Raw genomic sequence first — 23,630 nt, forward strand, 5'->3', positions numbered from 1 at the left:
TGTCTTATAGAAGACTCATGAAAATGATGTTTCAAGAACGAAATTGATTCACACATTTATGCAGAAAAGACTATAATATCTGAAAGTGTGTTCAGAGTAATATTTTGAAGTGAGTTGTAAATGTTGTAGATAGAAATACAGTGGATTTTTAGATATTTGATATGAGGATAAGGGTGATGACATATATGTTGAACAATATATTGATATGCAATGTTTAGAGGCCTACATGAGTATATGAACACCCTTATCTCAATGCCTTCACACCCTTCATATGAGCTAAAACTCATTGGAAGTGTGTCACAGTTGAGTTACACAGTTAAGCGCCCTTGAGTTAAAAATTCAGTACTGCCAACCTGCTACTGTAGGTATCTCAATAAGGGCCTCATCCCTCAGTTGCATGTATATATTGCAGCCTCTGGGTATATAAGGTGTATAAAAAATTGCAGATATATATATAAATTATAAAGTTTCTTTTCGGCTTCTCCCGTTAGGGGTCGCCACAGCGGATCCTCCGCACGTTTGATTTGGCACATGTTTTACGCTGGATGCCCTTCCTAACGCAACCCTCCCCAATTTATCCGGGCTTGGGACCGGCACTAAGAGTGGCTGGGGATGGTTCCCTGACCGGGAATCGAACCCGGGTCGCAGCGGTGGGAGCGCTGCATCTTAACCACTAGACCACCAGGGGACCTTGCAGATATATATATATATATATATATATATATATATATATATATATATATATATATATATATATATATATATAAATATTGCAAGTGTATAAGGTGTATAACTTGTATGTACATATTGGCAGTATATGAGGTGTATAAGGTGTAAATGCAGTGTATGTGCATATAGTGCATATTAGATGTAAATAAACTGTATAAGAATATTACAGCTTTATGTACATATTGCAGGTGTATAGGGTATATACAGTGTGTGAACATATTGCTGGTCTATAAAGTGTATAAGGGGTATGTACATATTAAAGCTGTATGTACATATTAGAGGTGTATAAAGTGTATAAAAATATAACAGGTTTACATATTGCAGGTGTATGAGTTGTATACTGTGTATAAACATACTGCAGTTCTATAATGTGTATAATTTGTATGTACATATTGCATTTATATAAGGTGTATAAAAATATTGCTGGTCTATAATGTGTATAAGGGGTATGTACATATTAAAGCTGTATGTACATATAGGAGGTGAATAATCTTAAATTATGTTGAATAATATAAAACATATTGCAGTTATATAAGTTGTATGTACATATTGGAGGTGTAGAAGGTTTATGTACATATTGGAGGTGTATAAGGTTTATGTACATATTGAAGGTGTATGTACATATTGGAGGTGTATAAGGTTTATGTACATATTGAAGGTGTATGTACATATTAGAGGTGTATAAGGTGTATGTACATATTTAAGGTGTATAAGATGTATAAGGTGTATGTACATATTGAAGGTGTATAAAGTGTATGAACATATTGGAGGTGTATAAGGTGTATGAACATATTGAAGGTGTATAAGGTGTATGTACATATTGGAGGTGTATAAGGTGTATGTACATATTGAAGGTGTATGTACATATTGGAGATGCATAAGGTGTATGTACATATTAAAGGTGTATGTACATATTGGAGATGTATAAGGTGTATGTGCATATTGGAGGGGTATAAGGTGTATGTACATATTGAAGGTGTATAAGGTTTATGTACATATTGAAGGTGTATGTACATATTGGAGTTGTATAAGGTGTATGTACATATTGAAGGTGTATGTACAATTGGAGGTGTATAAGGTTTATGTACATATTGAAGGTGTATGTACATATTGGAGGTGTATAAGGTTTATGTACATATTGAAGGTGTATGTACATATTTAAGGTGTATAAGATGTATAAGGTGTATGTACATATTGAAGGTGCATAAAGTGTATGTACATATTGGAGGTGTATAAGGTGTATGCACATATTGAAGGTGTATAAGGTGTATGTACATATTGGAGGTGTATAAGGTGTATGTACATATTGAAGGTGTATGTACATATTGAAGATGCATAAGGTGTATGTACATATTGAAGGTGTATGTACATATTGGAGATGTATAAGGTGTATGTGCATATTGGAGGGATATAAGGTCTATGTACATATTGAAGGTGTATAAGGTTTATGTACATATTGAAGGTGTATGTACATATTGGAGTTGTATAAGGTGTATTTACATATTGAAGGTGTATGTACAATTGGAGGTGTATAAGGTTTATGTACATATTGAAGGTGTATGTACATATTGGAGGTGTATAAGGTTTATGTACATATTGAAGGTGCATGTACATATTGGAGGTGTATAAGGTGTATGTGCATATTGGAGGTGTATAAGGTTTATGTACATATTGAAGGTGTATGTACATATTGGAGGTGTATAAGGTGTATGTGCATATTGGAGGTGTATAAGGTTTATGTACATATTGGAGGTGTATAAGGTGTATATACATATTGCAGGTGTATAAAGTGTGTTCAGTTATGTAAATATTGCATTACTGGCTCCGAATGCTTAAAAGAATATCTGCTGGACTTATGAAACCCAACCATTTTGAACAGCTCGTTTCCTACAGCATTCTTTCTGTCCTGTTCTATTTCTCTATAACTGTGTGTACCATGTTTAACCCCATTTACCTGTGATAACACTTGCTAATCTCCTCAACAGACCTCTTGGATCGTGGTCCTCAGATGGTTGGTCTGTGGATGGTTTCCTACCCCCAAACCACGCCCCTCTCGCATCTTATTAGTCAATTCTAGAGGGGCGTGTCTCTAAGTGACGCACATAAAGGATGCTCTTCTCGCCATATGGTATAGAAGTACTGCAGACTGCCTTGGACAGAGGATCTTGGGTACCTTCAGTTTATTTTAAACATATTAGGAATCGTCTTTTATATTTCTTGAAGAAGACAACCCGGATAAAGATGAAATTCATTATAGGAATCGGAGGGTGAGTGTCGTGAAATGTTTCATAGCTTAAAATTCATTTTAAAGTTTATTTTTATTCACAGGATAAAACTGTCAGAGTTTTATTCTGTAGAACTTTGAATAGACATGCCCAAAAATGTTTCGAGAGAATGTAATGGATGTTGTAAAAATGTATATTGTTATATATTGTAAAAACAAAGTTTAACGGCGTTTGCAAGTGTGAGGTGCTGAGTGGCGCGCGCACGGAGGTGGAGGAAGTGATTTTAAGCGGGAGATTTAAAAAGCACAGCGCGCGCAAAGGACGCAGCGCGAGGTCAACCGACCAAATAAACCGTTAAGAAAAACGAAATAAACGAATTTTCGCGTAAAATTGGAAAATTGTTTAGGTTATTTATATAAATTAACTTATTTTTTTCCAAATTTTTGCTTATATATTCATTAGTGAGTGAAGAGTGAAGGATGTTTTGTTTATGGCTTGTCAGCCATATTTTAGTTGTGTGCAGCTGTTCGTTGGTTTACTAGTCAAAATAATTCGATAAAAATCATTTCTGCACGTAAAACATTTTGAAATTATGTTAATATTGCAAGTTGGGATAATTATGGAGTATATCCTTATAAAGATATAGAAATTTGGCTTGTATAGGATAAGCTTTTTGGATTCTTCCCGCCAAGTTACTTTATTTTGAAAGGTAGCATGCTAGCACAGGTGTGTTAGCTAGTATTACTTACAATTACATCACCAGATTGAATTAATATCACTTTAATCAATTGCTTTTCCAATTAAACCATTTTTTTTTCTCTCTATAGTGTGACAAATGGTGGAAAAACCACACTGACTAATAGGTTAGTCAAAGCCTTACCTAACTGTTGTGTGGTACATCAAGATGACTTTTTCAAGGTGAGTAAACTTTTTTATTTTTATATTTTTTTTAATATTTTCTCTTTCTTCAATTTAGTTAAGATGAATTAAAACCTAAAAAGCAAAGCAGTATTGTTTATGAATGACAAAGCCTTTGAAACAAACATTTTCTGTCTCTATAACTGGTTTTCCTCCTTTTAATAAAAAGAGAAAACTATTAATCATTTGCTCATAGTTGTACATTTCAACCCAACATTAGGATATATTAGATGTGGTATGTGACTATTTCCAATAACTTGAATGGAAAGCTAGTCATGCGAATGTACCTAGGACAGTACATATTTGTGCTAACAATGTGATCAGATCTAGTAGATCACTTTGAGGCGGTGTTTTATTGGTCACTGTTATTTCAGCCACCGGATCAGATAGAGGTCGGAGAGGACGGCTTTAAACAGTGGGATGGTAAGAAAGAGATTTGGCCGTAGGCGACCAATAACTCCTTTCACTGTAGACACTGTCCTTAACAGTCATCTGCAAATGTATTTACCACCCCCACTCCCCAATCCATTTCCCCTGCATTTGTGTGCAGTGTTTCAAGAAAATTCAAACATTTTGCCTTTATCGCTCCGTTTGATCATCTTTGTTTTTTTTCTGTATAGTGATCACTGCACTGGATATGGAAGCCATGGTGAACACAATCAAAGGTTGGGTGGAAAACCCGGTCAAGTTTGCACGCTCTCACGGCATCTCTGTGAGCCCGGTGGCGGAAATTGGGTCTCCAGAGGACGAAACCCACATCCTTATTGTGGAGGGGTTTCTCCTTTATAATTACAAGTGAGTGTTATGTAACTGTACTTAGTGTATATGGGTAGGGAAATTTTAGTTAATGAGAGATTATCTTCTTGGAACAGTATCTGTCCATGGGTCATGTGGTGTAATGAACTTAGCTGGGGAGGGTCATAGAGTGCATAATGAGTAGCGTCTTGGGCAGGTCACGTGACCCGTCTCTGCAGACTTACTGATAAGGCGATATCGGGTTGTCTCAGGAGTTTTATGAACCGCCTGTGCTTCTGAACTGCGTGTACCTTTTTTTTTTTTCCACGTGATATCTGACATTTAGTTTTCTTGTTCCTGAACTTAACATCTTTCATACAACTGTGTGATGCTGATAAACATTAAGGAGTTGTGTCCTGGTTTCTTTGAACAGACCCCTGATGGACGTGTTTGACAAGTGTTACTACATCACTGTCTCTTATGAAGAATGCAAGAAAAGAAGAGGGTAAGTTTACACTTTTATAAGTTTATTAGTATAGAAGTGCTCTGGACTTTCAGTATTAATGATAAAAGATGAAAATAAATTAAAACTGACAACACTGGATTTGATGTGCAGATCAGAACCAAATGAGAACCATGGTCTTAAACCTTTCCTCAAATTGGATCCATTCTTGTATTATAATTAGTCGTGTAACTCTGTAATGCTTGAACTCGTGAACTAATTCCAAGTGTTCATCTAAACACCACTTTCTCATCCATAGTTCAAGACAGTACATTGTCCCTGACCCTCCAGGCCTGTTTGATGGTCACGTGTGGCCCATGTACCTGAAACACAGAGCAGAGATGGTGGAAAGCCTTTTGCCAATTGGTTTGTGTACTTTCCCTCTACAATATATTAAATAATTTGCTACAATACAGATTCTAACTCAAGTTTTCTCATTATGCACTAGAACACCTGGATGGCTTGAAATCAAAAGACGAAATCTACCAGCAGGTGTATGAAGACCTTCACAATACACTTTTGAATCATTTATAGGTAAGGAAGAAGTGATTTCAGTGTCGTCAAAGAATCATTAAAGTGAATACAATGAAATGACCTAAACAATCTAAAACATCCCTGCTGTAAATATTAAACGTATCTATGTAGCTATCTTTAAATCTTATTAGTCCTAATCCTAAAGGTTTTTAATTCCCTGATAATTCATTTAAAATGTTTTTGTGGTTACATCATTCACTTTATCACTAATTATATCAACTTGAAAAATTTACCCCCTCAGAAGTCTATTTCTTTACCAAATATTAAAACTAATAGGGTAACTCAATGTGACCTTGTTTAAGTAAGAAACCATTATAAGGACAAAGGAAAGAAAAGTGAATAATGTGACTTATTCTTAAACTTGGGTCTGTTTTTGCGTTACATTGAGCAGTTGCGTTTGGCTCATTTACTCTGTACCTCTGAAAAAACAATAGGCCATGACACCTAACCCCACTCGAACGCTTTAGGCTGCCTTTGTTATTATGATTGGGCTTTTCAGAGTCCTTTGGTTAACATTTGACTTTTTTTTTTTTTTTTTTTTTTTTCTTTTCTTTCAGCAGCAGCATCCTGGCCAGGAGTGCCAATGTATACAATTGTGAATAGCCCCATACACCTCCAACCATCCCCAACACCATGAAGAAGTCCTTTTTTTTTTTTGGACCCTCCTCCCTTTTTGTTTGAAAACAAATGGAATTGTAAATATAATGGAGTGTTAACTTATCTCTCTTTATTTGTGAGTTTTTGTGATTTTTTTTATTTTTTTATTTTTTTTTATTTGGGTAAATCTTTGGGGGTTTTTTGGTCTTAATGGTTTCCTTTTGAGGATTCTGTGCCTTTCATACAGACCACTCTAATGAATTTCCAAATAAATGTCCTGCTGTTACCTGCTCATCAGTAGTTGGTTGTTATTTTTATACAAGGTATAAAACCTGCATATGGGTGCTTATAATTTTCACCCAATACTTAGTTACATTTATTATAGTTCTGACCATGTTGTAGTATAGAAAACACCCCTATGTGGTGCCCAATGATAAATAAAAAGATTCTCATTTGTGTTGATGGACTGCAGATGTCCTCTAACCCTTTTCTAGCTTTTATTAATGTTCTATATTTTATGAGGGAAAAGACATTTATTCCTTACATAGGGCTTGTATTTATTGTTGGAGCTTCCTGCCTTGCCTAGACATAATCCATCACTGCAGTTACTTATGAAATATTTACAAATATACGTGTTATGGCATGTACATATGTGTACATGTGTATCAATTTATGTTGCATCATGATACAATTATTTATAGAATTGTCAATGCAATAAATTAAATATTTATTATTAATTTACACTTGGTACCCCATAATGACAAAGTAAAAACTAAATGTAAGAAATGTCTACATTTTACCAAATAAAAAAAGCATGTTTGGCAGCAGCTACAGCCTTGGGTATTTTTGGTATGATGCATTAAGCAGAGAGAGAGATAGAAATACTCTAAATATGACTACTCTTTTCATCTGATAATTTATGCTCAATTTATTTAGTCTGCATTTCCAACCTAAAAAATTGGTTATTCCAATAAACTTTTTCTCTGCAGCAGAGGTAGTTCTTGGTCTTCTTTTGCTTGGATGGTCCTCATAAGAGCGTGTTTCATCATGGACACAGTTGGTTAAATCCATCATTATGAATCTATAATACAGTCACAAGAGTGACAAAGTAAATATATATGAAAAAAGGATAATTTGTGTTTGCTGGGTAGCTTGATATTTATAAAAAAACAAAAAATGTGGACACCTGAGCATAAGATTGGTGTGTGTGTGTATGTATGTGTGTATATATATATATATATATATATATATATATATATATACAAACATCCCATTCTACAATTAGTCCCCATTTGCTGTTATATTAAGCTCCACTTTTCTAAAAAAAAAAAAAAAAAAAATGTTCCACTAGATTTTGGAGTGTTTGTGGATATTAATTTATCGACAAGGATGTTAGTAAAGTCAGGTACTGATGGAGGTGAGGAGGCCTGGGGTGCAGTCAGCCTTCGAATTAATCCCAAAGTTGTTCAACAGAGTTACGGGTCAGTGCTCTTTAGCAGGAGATCTTCCACTCCAACCCATGGAAAGTGTATCTTCATGCAGCTGAGTTTGTGCACATTTCATGCAACCACATCCAATGACATTCTATACAGTTGTTTTGCTTCCTACTTGTGCTAACAAGTTTAGAGAAGAACCACATACAGCTGGAAAGTCAGTTGTCCCAATAGTTTTGCTCCATATAGTGTGCAAACTAGAATCTCCAACAAGATGTGTTATGTGTCGTGTGGTGAGTAGCCACTGAGCGGCGTAATTACATATATACCGAAAACTATAAATTATTTATTTATTCGTTGTAATTTTTAGAGGGCGCATTTTCTCTTACTTGGCTCCCTCTCGTGGCAATTCTACATTATTACCTGATGCCCGATACATAGGTACTGATATAAATATTAATGAATGAAATAATTTATGGATTTTATTATTTTTTTTACATAGATTTAAACATCAGTTGGTAATATAGTTAATAGACAACCATCTAATATCAGTGGACATTTTTTGAAGTAGAACTCATTTATTGGTTACTCTACACACGACACACCAACTAAGAATACAGAGCTCACAGTGACCTTTAATACACTGTTCATGAAAAATAAATTAAATAAAACTAGTCTCTAGTACTTCTAAATAGTGGGAAATGAACTACAATAAATAAGTGGGAAAGTGGTGCAATAAATGCCATAGAATTGTTTACAATATGATTATGTTATCTTGCAGTTTCTCCTCTGACCAGTAGATGGTGCTAGAAAAAGTATTTTACCTAATGTTACTGAAACAAAAAAACCTTTTTAACGATAAACCCATCTTGTGTAAACATATATACGTATATATTTTAATGTAAATATAAATGTTTATATACATTATGTTATAAATAATTATAATTTAATATAAATTATGAAATATGAATAAAAATTATAATGCATAATATTTTGAAGATTTCAGGAAAAACGAAACACTTTCGTTTTTAGAGACCTCGTGACACCGGTAGCAAATCGGAGCACAGGAGGCGGGGCTTACATGAATACAGGTAGGCAAAAAAAACAACACGGTTCACGTTTATAATAGTATGAGAGCTTTGTCTGGCTACATTCTGGGTACAGATATGGATTTCAGTTCTATTTCTTCAGCTGTTTCTTTTTGGGCAGTTATATTTTCTGTGCTGGTGGCTGCTAACACATCTAGTGAAAACGCAAAAACGGTGGAGTTTAACGTTAAACCCGGAGGTGTGGTGCATTCATTTTCGGAGAAAATTGTAAGTAAGCTGTAGTGAGTTTTATAATTACTGCTGGTGTATTTTTTTTTATAAATATTAATTTCCCTGTAGCACACAAAATCCCTAATACTGCGATAAAACAGAGCACTTTATATTACTCATATAGCAACCAAACCAAATCAGTGCACTTGGTATAACGTTGCATTTAATAGTTTTTTTTTTGCGTTAAAATATACTTAATTCGGTAGTTTTTCAACATTTTAACACAATATTAAACCTTATATCCTCAAAAAAAAGAGTACTTTCTGAAATATTAGACGGATGGCGTGTCATGTCTTGGAAAAGCATGTCACGTGGTCCGCGCCTTGCCACAAGTCAGCTTCTGATTGGTCGGGAGGCGGGACTTCGAGACTCGCCCACCAATTCAACACTATGCGGAAGTAAATTTTCCATTTTTGTAGTTCGTGTTTTTTTTAAAGATACCGCGATTGATTGATTTGTTACAGATGTTATGTCTTACTATGAAACGTATTGTCGCTATGCTATGTTTTTAAAAACTTTCGAAATCGAATTATGCGTCTTAGGGTCATTTTTTGCGACTTATTTGAACGCCGGTGTCGCCTACAAACTACACTTCCCATGTTGCCCCGCTGCTCGTCAGCCATGCGAGCTTTGCGCGAATGGATATAATGCATTATAACATTTGTTAATGTTAATAATTTGTATTATGTTAAATAAGTAGATGATGTCTACAGAAAATTTAGACTCGAAAATGTTAAAAGCAATAATGCAGGGATAATAAGAATAACAAGAATAGACCTTTTGTTGAAGTTGTAAGAAGTCTAAATACCCGTATGAGAGGGTTTAATCTGATTGGTCCGAAACGCCCCGGAAGTCTTCCAAGAGCTTTTATGGGAATTAAATTAATTAATGTTTATTTAAAAACATAATTAAAACAATTCATGCTCTCTTTATTTCCGTGCTGTCACTTGTGTTTCTGAATACAAAATGTTGTCCAATATTTGAAAAAAATCTGTTTTTGTTTATTTTACAGAAAGAGTATGAATGCACCTTCACCTATGCGTCTCAAGGAGGAACCAATGAGGTGAGACAGATGTGGTGGTATGCAAACATCTGCTGAGATACCTTACCCAATGAGAGCAGAACACATTTTTCGATGAGATGTTAGGACATGTCACAAGTTAAGAGTATCTAATCTACCAATCTGTCAACCTTAGGGCTGTGAATCAGAAACCCGACGTGATGATAATTTTTTGTAGACATTTTGACCATATCGACCTGATATAATGAACCCGTGCTGCGATTTGTACCTGTGACAGGGTGAGACTGACACCATGCTGCAGTCTGGTGGAGCAAATTGGCACGATCGCTGTTGTAGTAAATGTGTCAGGACAAAAAAAGTGATCATGTGGTTGGTAGATGGCAGACTTGCCTTGCTCAGAAATTATTTATTCAGGTTTGACACAAACGGCCTTCTGTATTCCCCTTTAAAACCAGTGTAGCGTAAAGTAGAACTGATGAAGTCTGCATGGCCAGCAGGGCTGCTCAACTGAAAGTCTTTAATCAGCTGGTGTGACTGTTACTGTCACGTTATGTTCCCACTTATAACTCCGAGAGACTCCAAACAGATGAAACCAAATTATTTATGTATTCATTTGAACTTGAATTTTCCATCTGTCTATTTATAAACGTCTTTACGCAAAGCAATATTAAATTTATTGCTATAAAGCAGACTACGGTTCTTCCATGGTATTTCTTTTTGTACGTTCAGTTCTCTCTGCTGAAACGCTTTGCTGGTTCGACATCCGGTGAAGGACATCTGCATGTTTTTGCACTTTTCTTACCGAGTCCCTGACTCATGAACCAGCAGTGTAGGGGGAATTTCAGGGGCAGAAAAAGAAAAATACGATATGCGTGTTTTTGTTTTATTGTTGACGTGTTGTCTGTATTTGAAAAAGAAAACAAACAAACAAAAATCCGAGCCATAAACGTTCTCACCACATGGCTTCGAATTTCATGCTCCTCTATTCCCAGGGAATTTCCTAGAAACATATCAGCATTTCAGAAAAATCAAAACAATGTGGTGTAGAGAATAAATTGCACTTATCATATATTGACAAAAGTATTGGGACACCTGACTTTTCAGTCAGTGCTTCTTCTCCAAACTGTTACCACATAGCTGAAGGCTCACAAGTCTACAGGACGTTTTTGGATGCGGGAGCATTACATTTTCCATCTACTTGAGCTGTGAGACCCGAACCTGTTCCAGCATGAGAATACCCCAGGGTGTGTGATGTTGACCCAAAAAATCTCAATCCTTTTTTTTTTTTTGGATTTTATCGATAGCTATAATTAGATGATATTTTGCTGAGTGTGTTTATTGTGCAAGTACTTCAAGGTCTACCTGGACAGCTGACTCATCATATCCTGTGTGGTGGTTTGTTCACAAAGAATGATGTGTGAATCATCTTAGGAGTCAAATTCTTACTGACTCTCCATGTAATCAGTTAATTAGAATATAAGCTATTTGCTAATACCACGCAAATGAAATCATTATTTCATAATCAAACCTACGACGCTTCATCACGTAATGTATCCGCACGCTCGTTAGGCTTGTTTTTGCCGATATACTCAATAATGTCAACTCGCCTGTTCCATAAAGATATCCTTTACATAGGTTGGATTGAAAGATCTCCTGCTATAGAGCTCAGACCCTCAACCTTATTGAGCAGGATGAATTGGAAAACACTGACATCTGTACCTGACTTTACTAACACGTTTGTGGCTGAACGAACCTCCACAAATCTTCCCAGAAGTGTGGAGTTTATTGTAACAGCAAATTCGGAATGGAATGTTCAAAAAGGAGCACATACAGATCTTGTTGTGGGGTGTCCACATACCTTTGTCCAAACTGATATACTGAATTATTACCTCAGGGACTAAAAAGTGTGTGATATTAAAGATTCTGTGTGTGTTTGTTTTGCAGCAATGGCAGATGAGTGTGGGTTTGAGTGATGATGACAGGCTCTTCTCTTGCTCAGTATGGAGGTAAGACTCACGAATCTCATTCTGCTTGAATGTCCGGTGTACTTGGTCCGAGTTGTTCTCGTATACAGTAACGGTTTATTTTGAAAATGCCCCCACATATATTAATGAACATTATGCAAAAAAAATTGCTATTTGTATGTATTCCAAAAGAGGATAATTAGCATCAGGTGTCTGGCTCCATTAATTACCTCAGGTTTTTGATTCTGTCTGTGATATGATGTGATGTAGGCACAGGCTTGTTGACATCTTGAGTCTTTTGTTTTTGGTTTCCATACCTTGTCATGCATCCTGTGAAGGTGAGATGAAGGAAATATGATTGATTTTTCTCCCGCTTTGTGTTTTTTTTTTTTTAAATCAAAGGCCCCAGGGGAAATCCTACCTGTTTTTTACACAGTTCAAAGCCGAGATTAAAGGAGCGAAGATTGAATACGCCAGTGCATACGTGAGTATGATATTTTTTTCGCCGCCAAAATCTCAAGACGAAGGCGTGTAACAAAATCAGACTCAAGCACTCGTAACAATTATCCACTTTGGTAAAGATTTACAGAAGTCTCCATAAATGTTATTTTCTTCACATTAAATGTGCGGATGCTGATAAATGCCGATCGGCCATGGATGAGCAATCATTAGGACGGTGCACTAAGAGGGTGGGTGCTTGTTAATACCAATTATCCAGTTGTTATAAATATACAATTAAAAGAAAAGACTGCACACTGTAATAATTTCAGACTTTATTGTAGATTTTTTGATCGAGGGGGGCACCTCATCCGATGAGGGCAGAGGGGCAATGGCTGTAGCCACCGGGTCACCCCCCCTGCCAAACATGCTCATGGTGCAGCTTTCTTTTGGTGTCATAAATTGAATTCCATAAAAGGCAAAGCCCTCAGAGGACCTAAAACGAAACGACAACTAAACGCTGAGCTCAACCTCAACACATTGTGCACCAAGTCTCAGCTATTGTAGCTTTTTTTTTTTTTTAAATAAACAGCTGGTCCCATTTGGATCGATTACTTTCAAATCATGAATATTTCTGTAAAGCTGCTTCGAGACAATGTCTGTTACAACGATATACAGATAAAATGGAATTGAATTAATATGAAACGCCTGAAGTTCTGACAATAAATCTTGACAAAGACTTGACTTGACTTGACTAAATCACTCAATTATTTTAATAGCAAACACGAATTCAACGTTCTATATATAAAATTAGAGTAGAATCTTCTAATTAGTATCCGACATCTGAAACCATTGAGCTTGATTGAAGCTTTAGGTTGGGTAACCTTTCAATCTGACAAGACTTGTGCTTTTTTTTCTTCAGCTTATCCTCCATTTACATTTAAGGCATTTGGCAGATGCCCTTATCCAGAGCCACTCACGACTGAGCAGTTCCAGAGCGACTTACATTTAATTAATTTTTACAACTGAGCAGCTATGGGGTTAAGGGCCTTGCTTAGGGGCCCAGGATTGAGCGCTGGAATTTGAACTTGTGACTCTCCCATCCAAAGTCCGAAACTCGTGATGAGAGCTGTAACTGACGAGTACAGAACAAGTATTACATCTTTTTTTGTATAAGGAATGAAGAAAATGCATAAAGCCAATTTTTAATCACTTAAGGACCCATGATTTAGGCTTTAAATGCACAGAAAGCACAAAAGAGAACACTTACTTAAAAGAGAACAAGCTATGGCACTGTTCGCGAGCTAGCATGAGGCTCCTAAAGCCCTCGCGAGTTTCATCACGATAGTCGGTGTCGAGATCCGAGCAGGCGTCGAGCAGCACATTTTCCGGTTGTCATAACGTTTCCGTACCCGACAAGTACAGAGCTATTACTGTATATCTCAATTCCTACTCTACCAACTCAACATGCAATATATTATCAGCTTTGACTTCATTTCCTTTTGACTCTTACAATCAAGCTGCAAATCAAGTTCTTCTGGACGTCACTTCCAGGACGACCCTTATTGTTTATGTTAGTTAAGTGTTCTAGGTCACTTCAAGAGTTTTATTATGCTTTAACTTTGATTCTTTTTTTTTCTTTTTTTTTTTTTTTAAATACCTGCTTTAACCTATTTGTTTCGACATAAAGCGAAATTTTTATCTCAAACATGTCCTGGCCAAGAGACTATATAATAGAGGAAGATTTGAGCTTGGCTGTGTCATCCCTTCATTCGTCTCCTAGTCCTGTCATCAGATCAAACAGCTGCAGTCTTGTCTTTGGTGCTGGTTCAGAATAAAGTCTCCTCAAAAAAAAAAAAAAATCATTCTGATAAGAAATCAAATAACAGCTTTTTTTTTTCAATGCCCCAAGCTTCCCTGCTAAAAAAAAAAAAAAGTCTGGATCAAAAAGAATAATATAATAATAAGTGAACATTCGAACTATAAGACTTCCTATCTTCTCCTCTCTCTCTCTCTCTCTCTCTCTCTGTCTCTGTCTCTGTCCTCTTTTAGTCTCAGGCAGCTGTCGGAGGTTTAAAGGATGTGGCTCTGAAAGCAGAAGAGTATATCATTGGTGACTCCACAGGTGAGTAGACCTTGACTTGACCGGTAATTACTGTACATCCTGATCATGCCGACCGACACGAGGTCCTGAGTCAACAAGGGTGGAATCTTGTTTATTATGTATTATATAATCGGTTAATTGTAAACCTGTACTGCGACCTCAGACTAGGAAACTCCCTGTCAGTTTGTAATTACTAAATAGGGAATTGGTTTAGTACTCAATCCTAATTTCTACATATCCTAGGAGTGTCCAGGAGAACACAGCAAGAAGCAAGAAGAAGATTCATGTGGAAGCATGTTTCTGCCACATAAAAAAAAGTTTGCCTAATTCCCCTCATTTTTTTTCTCGCAATTCCGATTTTTGTTATTTTATTTATGCCAATCAGGCAGTGTCACGCCTTCTGTAGTGTCAGTAAGCTTTACACATTGAAAATCAAACGGGCTACAATCAGCCTTTAATAAGCCTACGATCCCTTGGACAGAACTCTGTCTAAAAATCAGCTCTGAAGCAGACGGAACAAGATCGTACACCAAAAGCTTCAAACTTCAGGCCGACAACAACCGAATGCACCGGAAATGTCGAAAGTTTTACGATAAATAAAATCAGAATTACGAGAAATAAAGTCTGAATTGTGAGGGAAAAAAAAGTCGGAATTAGGCAAACGCTTTTTTTTATGTTGCGAAAATGAGCTTCCGTAGGATTCAGGCAAAAAAAAAAAAAATCAACGTTTCCAATGTTTGGGTTTAGTTTGAGTTTTCACAAATATTCTCGTATGCAATTTCAGCAATGAAATGTATATTTTAAGAGAACCGTCTTATTTTCTCTTGTATATTTAGTATTGCTCTTTTAATAAAGAAAAAGTACTTCTTATCCGATTACTCGATTACTCGCTCGAATAATCGTTAGAATACACGATACTCGAATAATCGATAGCTACAGCCCTTAAAATCCCATGTAAAGCATATCTGGATGGAGCTTGCTTTGTGCACAGAGGCATTGTCATCCTGAAACAGGTTTGAATCTCCAAGTTCAATTGAAGGCACAGTTTCCTACTACTGCATTCAGAGACACTGTATACAATTGTGTGCCTCCAATTTTGTGGCATTTTTTTTTTTTGGGAAAGACCTACATATGCCTGGCAAAGTCTCAAAACATTTGTCCCTCTGGTGTATATAATTGCCAGGGACATCAAGTAATTAACAGAAAGTGACCTGTATTGATGTTATTTGGTGGTCGTGTTTTATGGTCCCTTGTTGACTGTCACTCGGCAAAATCTGGATGCTGAAACTGCTCTGCGACGCGGCTTTCATTATTTCTCGCTTCTGACACTATGATTATATCTCTGATAGAGGCATTTTGATCCTCAGAGCTGTCGTTTGTGACGTATGTAATTGCAGAGAGTTTCACATCTCCGTTTATTCATTCAAGCGCACACATTTTAATACAAAGTGTAATTACACAAGTGAAACTGAAATCAATCCAGTCATACAGATGTGATGAGCAAGTCTTTCTCAAGCACCTGACAAAAAGACTCACTGGTAGTCCTGGGATTTGAGCTCATAAACATCTGGTAACCTGTACTGAACCTTAAGAGTATCTGAAATAGCAGTGCCTGCTGAGTCGTGTTTTTTTATTTAATTTTTTCTGTTTCCTTCAGTGACTCACAAAGATGGAAAATTCCGGGCTGAACTCTCCAAACTGACCATCATCGGTAGGACACGTCATGACGAACTCTGATTGGATGAACTCTGAGATGCTTATCCTAAAAAAAAAAAGCAGGGGGAATAAATAGATGGCTGTGGCTACAGTCCCGGAGGCTTTGTTACTGAACTTTGTTCTCTGACATCATTGCGCAACGGAGATTTCGCCAGAAGAAGAGTTTTTTTTTTTTTTTTTTTTTTTTTTCTTTCTTTTTTTTCTTCCTCCCGTTGTTGGATTCTTCCACTTTTCAAAAACAAGCTTTAGCATCATCCACCTGTGCCTGAAAGGGATAAAAAGAATCAAGAGGATCTACTTTTCTACCACACTTTGACACATTATTTAGATTTTCGATTATCATGATCCGGTGTAACAGTGGAAACAGGTTTTAATAAATAAGTTCATTGTGGATTGTAACATCCAGCAGAAGTTTGTGGTCAAAGTGTTCATGTTGCTACTCTACCAGATTACAAATCCCATTTTTGATGGAAGATCTGTCAGATTTTGGCAAATAAATTCAAGCATACTTGAACATTTGAAAAGTTTTTCAGCAAAAACAAAAAGCTGATTTTTTAAAATCTCGCCCAGGCTTTTCTCCTCCAAAGGTCACGTTACGCCAAGACTCTGTATAATAAAGGTGGTGGTAAAACTTAAGCCTAATGACATCTTTTTAATGCGGTTCTAGAGTTAACTAGACTCAAAACATATACTCCAAGCAGACACTGGGCATCATACAAACAACACTATAATACATAGAGCCCTTTGCTGTTATGGTGGTTCAGGCAAAGTGAAGGGAAGGTGCGTCCTTACGATCTTCCGCTTAAGAGGTACTACTGCAGAGGAAGGTGTGTTGAGGGCAAGGTTAATGTTATAGCCCTGATTAAACTAGAGATTGTGATTGAGATCCATGAAATGGAGCAACAATGTGGAATAGTATTTAAAGATTAAAAAATGGTAATTGCCACCATAATTCTTTTAGACATAAAATTTGATGGTACTTGAAATAAATAAATGAAGCACCGCTATACACTGATCTACACTAAATTTATGACCATCTGTCTAATATTGTGTCAGTTCCTTTAGCTGCCAAAACAGACATGACCCATCAACAGCATTAATTGTCGCCGGTTCCCCACTGTTCCTTCCTTGGACCACTTTGACAACTGCAGAGGAACATCCCACAAGACATGCAGTTTTGTAGCTGACCCAGTCGTCTAGACATCACAATTTGTGGAATGTGCTCAAATTATGCTTTTAACAAATGAAAATGCGATTAAGTTGCGATTAATCATGAGTTAACTCATGCGATTAATCGCAATTAAATATTTAAATTGATTGACCGCCCTAATTTATATATGTATATGTCCACCCACACACCCATATATGCATATATATGTATACATATAAGGTCTTGTTAACATCAAGACCAGAAAGAAATCACCAAGAACAGTTTTGCGATCAAGTGTCCATCAGTGATAACAGCAACAATGAGTGAATGGACATTTGGTGTCACCCATATGGGGATGAGGTTCCATTTTGAGTGGTTCCTCCCAAAGTTTCATCCGCATATCTTTTCAGGAAGTGTTTCCTTGCTCTTGAAAGGTAAAACTTTTAAAGACACCTTTAAGACCATATGATTTATATTTGCAATCTATGCATTTCTGCTTTGGGACAATGTCCATTGGTAAAGGTGCTTTACAAATAAAATGCAATTGAATTTGAAATGAGAGAGAGACTGTCGGGAAAACGTCTGGTTATATAGAACATAAAAAAAATGAAGTGGTGATAAATAATCTTTGTGACAATTATAAGAGGAACACATTGGAGTTTGCTGTTATTGGAAAATAATCCACTTTAGAGTGGCAGCACACCAAAATACCCCGGATTGTTTCCTGTACCACGTTCCTAGTGATAGTTATTACTAATTGTAATAACTATCAGCTATTATGGTTCTTTCATTCTAAATTATGGTACTACTCAACCATCCCTTAAAATGTCCTCATGCCTGCTGATGATGGACTGCTCATTCATATTGCAAGCAGTGCTCACATACAGTTCTGTTATTTTGTTTGTGGTTTCATTTATCTGTTCCGGGGTATGAGGTTTTTCTACTCACGTCAGCAAAAAGTTTGTGCATATAACTGTGTTCTGTACAATAGCACATCCATTATTCCTCTTCCCCTGTGGGTTTTTGTGAGCCAAACCGCTGCCATCTTGGTGTTCCTCCAGGTGTTCACATTAATCAATTAATCTTTAGAAGCAGCGTTTCAGCCTGAAATATCCAGCTGGGCTCTGAGTGCTTGACTGAAGAGGACTGATTTCAGATGAGTGAGTGACTTGTAATAAAGCTGTTTAATAGTTCAGAGTACTCTTGTACTTTGTAAGTGCATAGCAATGAATGTATTTATTCTGCACCATGGGATTGTAGCAATAACTTCGTGTGTTTGATTTTTCTATTGAAAAGGGAAAAAGATTTAACAATTAATGAATATATATATATATATATATATATATATATATATATATATATATATATATATATATATATATATATATATATATGCTTCTAGCATTGTAAAATAAACAGTGCTTGATGCATAGTCTGAGGGGAAGAACAAAAACTAAGTAAATATAGCAACTGAATATGGTATATTGTGCAATATTGGTTTATTTTAGTCTATAATGGCCACACCTCGACTGGAAATGTCAGCCAGAGAGGCTTTATTTCCTATGAGCGGGTAGATGAATAATCATGACAACATTATTAGTTAAATGTACTGCTTATAAAGGGAGGCATAGCGATACAGCAGGTAGAGTTGCTACCTCACAGATCCAGAATTAGCAGTTCAGAAGCTTGAGCTCCTGTCTGTTAGTTCCAAGTCTTTAATGTGATTCAGAAAAACGAGTATTCTCAGAGTGATCCGTTCATTTTCTACACGAGGTTACGTACAGGAAACAGAGATGAGTAGTTTACTCTTGTAGTTTATTCTTTATCACGTGACTCCCATAGACACTTTTTCCCAAAAACGATTTTACATTTTATTTCTGATTTAAAGGAACAAACGACCGAGAAAGATTCAATCCGATCTTCCCATCACTAATGTCTGTTCAGATTTCTCCACTCCAGCTCATGTATGCTTCATCCTGGTTCTCCAGGTTTCCCCCTTCCACCTCCTGAAATATGCCATTAGGCAGATTGGTTATGCTACCATGTGAATGAGAATGTAAATGTGAGTGCAGAAGATGCTCTGTAATTGACTGCCATTCCAATCGTGGGTGTATTCCTGTTTCACAACCAGACAGGTTTTGGATCCACAAGAATACAAGATAAAATGGTTTCTAGAGATACTTTTAAAATACAAAGACCACTTTAATGATTGTCATTTTCAATACTAGAAGATCTTCGACTAAGAGAAATACAAATCTTTCACAGGTCACAGATTACTACTATCTCAAAAAAATAAGCAGGGATTCTGCAGGTACATTCATCCCAAAATGTCACTGTCGACTGGCACTAATCTACAGGTGCCATCTGACTGTTATTGTCAAAAATGGGCCTGAATCAGCACAGCTGAACAGACACATACGTAGACACAACATGGTGCATACTTAACAAGCACTGAAAGTGAATCTTGTTTGAATAGTGAGGTGCTGAATCAGTCGACTGCATGCGGCGACACTTCAAACATACTTACTTAACGCTGCCGGTCTCCTTGGATACAGGCTTCTTCAAACTGTAATCTTTGCCAAGCTGCCCTCAAGCAGGTGCCCCATTACACAGTAGTGGACAGCAGTCTTCGTCTGCCAGCATAAGGGGGAGTTTTTCCTTTATTTGCCCCCCAAATAATGGAGTATGGAGGAGGCTTCCGGCTTCTAGACTGTGCACCCGCTTCTGATTTAGGCCCCTTAATCATTTGGGACACTGCAGTTCCATGATTGAATTTCCGCCCTGAATTGTTTCTAGATGAAAGTGCAGTTTGGTATGCTGGTGGATCAACATTCAAATGGCTTTCACTCCGTTTCTGGTCTTTGCAACATGCTCCAAGCCGCCTGGATTTCTTCACGTCCTCTGGGGCACAAATGCTTTCAATAGGGCTGCAATATCCAGAAGCTTCTCCACTGTCCTCCTCCCCCAGGTCAATTCTGGAGGTCAGTTGGTCAATCTGCTGGACCACCTTAGTGTCAGAGGAAGACATTTGGCATCATCATATGGCAACTTTGCTTAAACTATCTTAATTTTTTTTAGCTCCCTAAACACATGACCAGTTTTGAGCCAAACAATCATTGCCACATGGATAACATGCAAGGACACCAATGGGATGCTTTTGTGTAAATGAGATTAGGCCGTAGCAGCAGGAAACTAAAAATAGGCAGTCGCCCTGCCTTCCAGCTGCCCCACTCTATTCGCTACAGCTGACAATGGATGATAAAAAAAGGTGCAGCACAGCATCCTTTACAAGCACTGCATTCACCTCAGAAATGGAGCAGGTAGTTACTTTTTTATGTTACTCCCTGTGTTTTCCCTCAGATATTTCACACTGGAAAGGTTTTTTTTTTATTGTGTAATTTAAAACCCGGAGTTTAGTACTTACATTTATGGATTTTACAATGCAGCTTTGTGATTCACAACTCGCATATCGTGAATAGACTCAATTGTACAACATCTCTGCTTTAATCATTATCAAAGACATCTGTGAGCCCATCTGTAAATATTTTTTATTTATTAGGTTGTTTTTACAAAGGAGAGATTTTACCTCCTTCATTTCCAAATGTACTTCCTTCAAGCCACGGAGTACCTCCTCGAGATTCACAACTACTTTACGAATCTGCTCCTGGAGAACCCTTTGAGCTTTCTTCGATTTGAAGATGAAAACGTCTTCATTCAGGGGCTGCCCCTTGTTGCCTGACGGTTTTGACGATTCCTCTTTAGGACATGTCTTGTGGTTGATGGTGACTTTTTGGGGAACTTCTGTAGTAAAGAAAACTTCATGCATGGACCTGTAGCCGTCACTTCCTTCTGTTGTGTGCCCCATTGAGTTGGGGGTAATCTGTCTTGTGCTGTTTAGACTACAGTCTACTGGATGGCTACTGCAGCTGGTTTTAGGTGTTTGACGTTTTTCAAAGGTGTGCTCATTGGCCTCGGGTTGCCCAGGCGCCTGCAGATCTCTGACAGAGCCGGATTGTTGTGCTACCACGCAAACAGTCACTCCACAGTTTCTTTGACCTATGAACTGCGTCGGCAAATCCAGAGCACATTTCCTCAAAGGGAGGGGTGTCTGGGTTTGGTGGAGGTTTTCCACAAAGCTGCATTCTCTCGAGCGGTCCCTCACAGAGGCGCTGTTGTGTTGTAATCCCTGCCCCTGACACTTACGCCACCTCATACTACTAGGCTCACTTTGACAGCTCTTGCTAGTCCTGAACAGCTTTGAATGCCACTTCAGAGTGGTCAGAGATAACCTTGAATGGTGACGGTATCCATTATGGAGGGTCGGCTTAGATCCATGAGAACCCATCTTGTTGTAGTCCTCGGGTTCAGAACTAAACAATGATCCCTTCCCGCTCTTTGCAGAGTGTCCCATCTTGTTCTACTTCTGAACAAGCCAGAAGTGACGTAGAAGTGTATGTCGCCCAAGCTCTCCGGTATCAGCGAGCATAACAGAGACAGGAGAGAGGCTTCATATTGAGACTCCGGAACAGATTTGTCCTTCACCGCTCTTGGCTGGATGGGGTTGTCATGCAAGTTCTCTCCCTCCTGACGACTAAAACTTTTTCGTCAGCATGTTCCTTGGCTCCCCCACCCTCTCCCTCTGCTTCCAGTCAGTGCCTGTTTCTGATATTATCCCCACGTTGTTCTCTGCTGCTGGACCGTTGACAGCCTCCCTCCCTCCTCCTGAACAAGCACACACTGCCTTCGCTCGTATTCCATTGCTCCTGCATTTGGCTGAAAGCCTCCGTATTCCGCTGCTTCCTCTTCACTGTTCCTGCCTTCCAGGTTCAGTGGCTGTTGCATGCTTTCTGTCTCTCCATAGCTTGCTCTCTCTCTCTCTCTCTCTCTTTCTCTCCCCCTCCCCGATCCCTCTCTCTCTTTCTCACTTCCCCTCACGCATTGCACTCACTCCCTTTCTGGCGCTTTCTTCCTCCCACTCCTTCTCATGGCTGTTCCCCTTTCTCTTTCTCCCTCACTTACTCACTGGTAGGAACTAGTCGACTTCAATCAGCGTTGTCCCCCCCCCCCCCCGAAATCCACCATCGGCATGGAGTCTCGGTGCCTCACAGCTCTTATCTCTGATCCGATCGTCTCTGTCCCTCGCTTCATATGCCACAATTAAAGCTAGGATTTGAGAAGGTATAGCCTCTGGGAGGGAGCCTCTCTCATCCTTGCTCTCTCTCTCTCAAAAGGATAAAACACACACAGGTACTCCATGAGGAATAAAAGAAAGTACTAAAATAAGTAATGAATCTACGTCCTGCCAGATTAGATCTTTCTCTTCCTACACATTTAAACACATTTCCGGTAAAACCTTACAAAATTACATACTATTGCCATAAGAGCAGACATTAATTGTTTTCTATTTTCAATTAAAATCCATTTCTTATATTCTTTTATTCATTTAAGCCTCTTGACATTTCAGTCACGGTCTAGTGCTAATTGCGCCCAAGTAAAAACCAGAGGAGAAAAAGTCAAGTACAAATCTTGATTACTTTATACCATTCAGTAAAAGCAAGGCTTCGATGTGGAACACGTACGGTAAGTTCCACGAGAATTTCACGTTTATTCGCCAATCCGGTGTAACGTTATAAAATTATGGCTGGTGAAGTGATCATGGTACCTATTAGTGGGTGGGATATCAAGTGAACATTTTGTTCTTAAGGTTGATGTGTTAGAAGCAGGAAAAAATTTAAGGATTTGAACAAGTTATGACGTCTAGACGACTGGGTCAGAGAGCGTCTCCAATACTGCAGCTCTTGTGGGCTGTTCCTGTAGTGTCTGCAGTGGTCAGTATCTATCAAAAGTAGTCCAAAGAAGGAACAGTGGTGAACTGGCGACAGGGTTGTTGGCGGCTGAGGCTCATTGATGCACGTGGAGAGCGAAGTCTGGTCCGTGCAGTCCGATCCAACAGACGAGTTCCTGTAGCTCAAACCGCTGAAGAAGTTCATGCTATTAATACTTGACAGGTCAGGGCTGTTTTGAAAATACATGGTCATAATGTTATGCCTGATCGGTTTATAACATTTTGAAGCAGATTGTTTGAAAAAGAAAAAGCTCCAAAAATATCTCTCTTCTACATGATCGTTTTTAAAGCTCTCAAAAAGACCGTTCTTCGGTCGTGTTAACCGTCACAGTGGTGGGGTCAGAAGGCCCATCTTGGGACTGGAGTAATGAAGCTCTGCATTCTGTAAACAGTCAGCCTT

At 37.9% G+C, this 23,630-nt stretch overlaps 3 protein-coding genes across 5 annotated transcripts; 2 read left to right on the forward strand and 1 right to left on the reverse strand.

The window, feature by feature from the left end:
- Positions 1-2,840: 2,840 nt before the first annotated feature.
- Positions 2,841-6,534, forward strand: mibp (muscle-specific beta 1 integrin binding protein). 2 transcript variants are annotated; one of them, XM_083559431.1, is made up of 8 exons: positions 2,841-2,996; positions 3,782-3,872; positions 4,247-4,295; positions 4,493-4,667; positions 5,041-5,112; positions 5,369-5,475; positions 5,558-5,643; positions 6,201-6,534. In XM_083559431.1, exons 1-7 carry the CDS (start codon positions 2,971-2,973, stop codon positions 5,641-5,643), a joined length of 606 nt encoding a protein of 201 aa, XP_083415557.1. In that variant the 5' UTR covers positions 2,841-2,970; the 3' UTR covers positions 6,201-6,534. The 2 variants fall into 2 exon arrangements, with proteins under 2 accessions (XP_083415557.1, XP_083415558.1); XM_083559432.1 differs by having other exon boundaries at positions 6,204-6,534.
- A 2,220-nt stretch (positions 6,535-8,754) lies between these two features.
- On the forward strand, positions 8,755-16,871 carry mydgf (myeloid-derived growth factor). The gene is made up of 6 exons (XM_083559471.1): positions 8,755-8,989; positions 10,005-10,055; positions 11,958-12,019; positions 12,380-12,461; positions 14,468-14,540; positions 16,177-16,871. Exons 1-6 carry the CDS (start codon positions 8,804-8,806, stop codon positions 16,254-16,256), a joined length of 534 nt encoding a protein of 177 aa, XP_083415597.1. The 5' UTR covers positions 8,755-8,803; the 3' UTR covers positions 16,257-16,871.
- A 1,871-nt stretch (positions 16,872-18,742) lies between these two features.
- On the reverse strand, positions 18,743-22,710 carry LOC310735976 (uncharacterized protein). Of its 2 annotated transcripts, XR_014536413.1 has the most exons (3): positions 20,972-22,710; positions 19,913-20,392; positions 18,743-19,391 (listed from the first exon to the last, which is right to left on the reverse strand). XR_014536413.1 is itself a non-coding variant. In XM_083559319.1 (2 exons), exons 1-2 carry the CDS (start codon positions 21,794-21,796, stop codon positions 19,991-19,993), a joined length of 1,227 nt encoding a protein of 408 aa, XP_083415445.1. In that variant the 5' UTR covers positions 21,797-22,710; the 3' UTR covers positions 19,567-19,990. The 2 variants fall into 2 exon arrangements, 1 of the variants encoding a protein (XP_083415445.1); XM_083559319.1 differs by lacking the exon at positions 18,743-19,391 and having other exon boundaries at positions 19,567-20,392.
- Between the last annotated feature and the right edge of the window lie 920 nt (positions 22,711-23,630).

This window comes from Silurus aristotelis (assembly GCF_946808225.1).
Source record: "Silurus aristotelis genome assembly, chromosome: 13".
In the NCBI taxonomy this organism is placed as follows: Eukaryota; Metazoa; Chordata; class Actinopteri; order Siluriformes; family Siluridae; genus Silurus; species Silurus aristotelis.

What these genes read in the sequence shown, in the direction of transcription:
- mydgf (XM_083559471.1), top strand. Translation starts at nt 8,804, where the DNA reads ATGAGAGCTTTGTCTGGCTACATTCTGGGTACAGATATGGATTTCAGT. An exon ending in TTCTCTTGCTCAGTATGGAG is followed by an intron (nt 12,020 to 12,379) that starts GTAAGACTCACG and finishes TTTAAATCAAAG; the next exon opens with GCCCCAGGGGAAATCCTACC. An exon ending in TATCATTGGTGACTCCACAG is followed by an intron (nt 14,541 to 16,176) that starts GTGAGTAGACCT and finishes TGTTTCCTTCAG; the next exon opens with TGACTCACAAAGATGGAAAA.
- mibp (XM_083559431.1), top strand. Translation starts at nt 2,971, where the DNA reads ATGAAATTCATTATAGGAATCGGAGG. An exon ending in GAATGCAAGAAAAGAAGAGG is followed by an intron (nt 5,113 to 5,368) that starts GTAAGTTTACAC and finishes TCTCATCCATAG; the next exon opens with TTCAAGACAGTACATTGTCC. An exon ending in GGAAAGCCTTTTGCCAATTG is followed by an intron (nt 5,476 to 5,557) that starts GTTTGTGTACTT and finishes ATTATGCACTAG; the next exon opens with AACACCTGGATGGCTTGAAA.
- LOC310735976 (XM_083559319.1), bottom strand. Translation starts at nt 21,796, where the DNA reads ATGGGACACTCTGCAAAGAGCGGGAAGGGATCATTGTTTAGTTCTGAA. An exon ending in TACATTTGGAAATGAAGGAG is followed by an intron (nt 20,393 to 20,971) that starts GTAAAATCTCTC and finishes TCTGACACTAAG; the next exon opens with GTGGTCCAGCAGATTGACCA.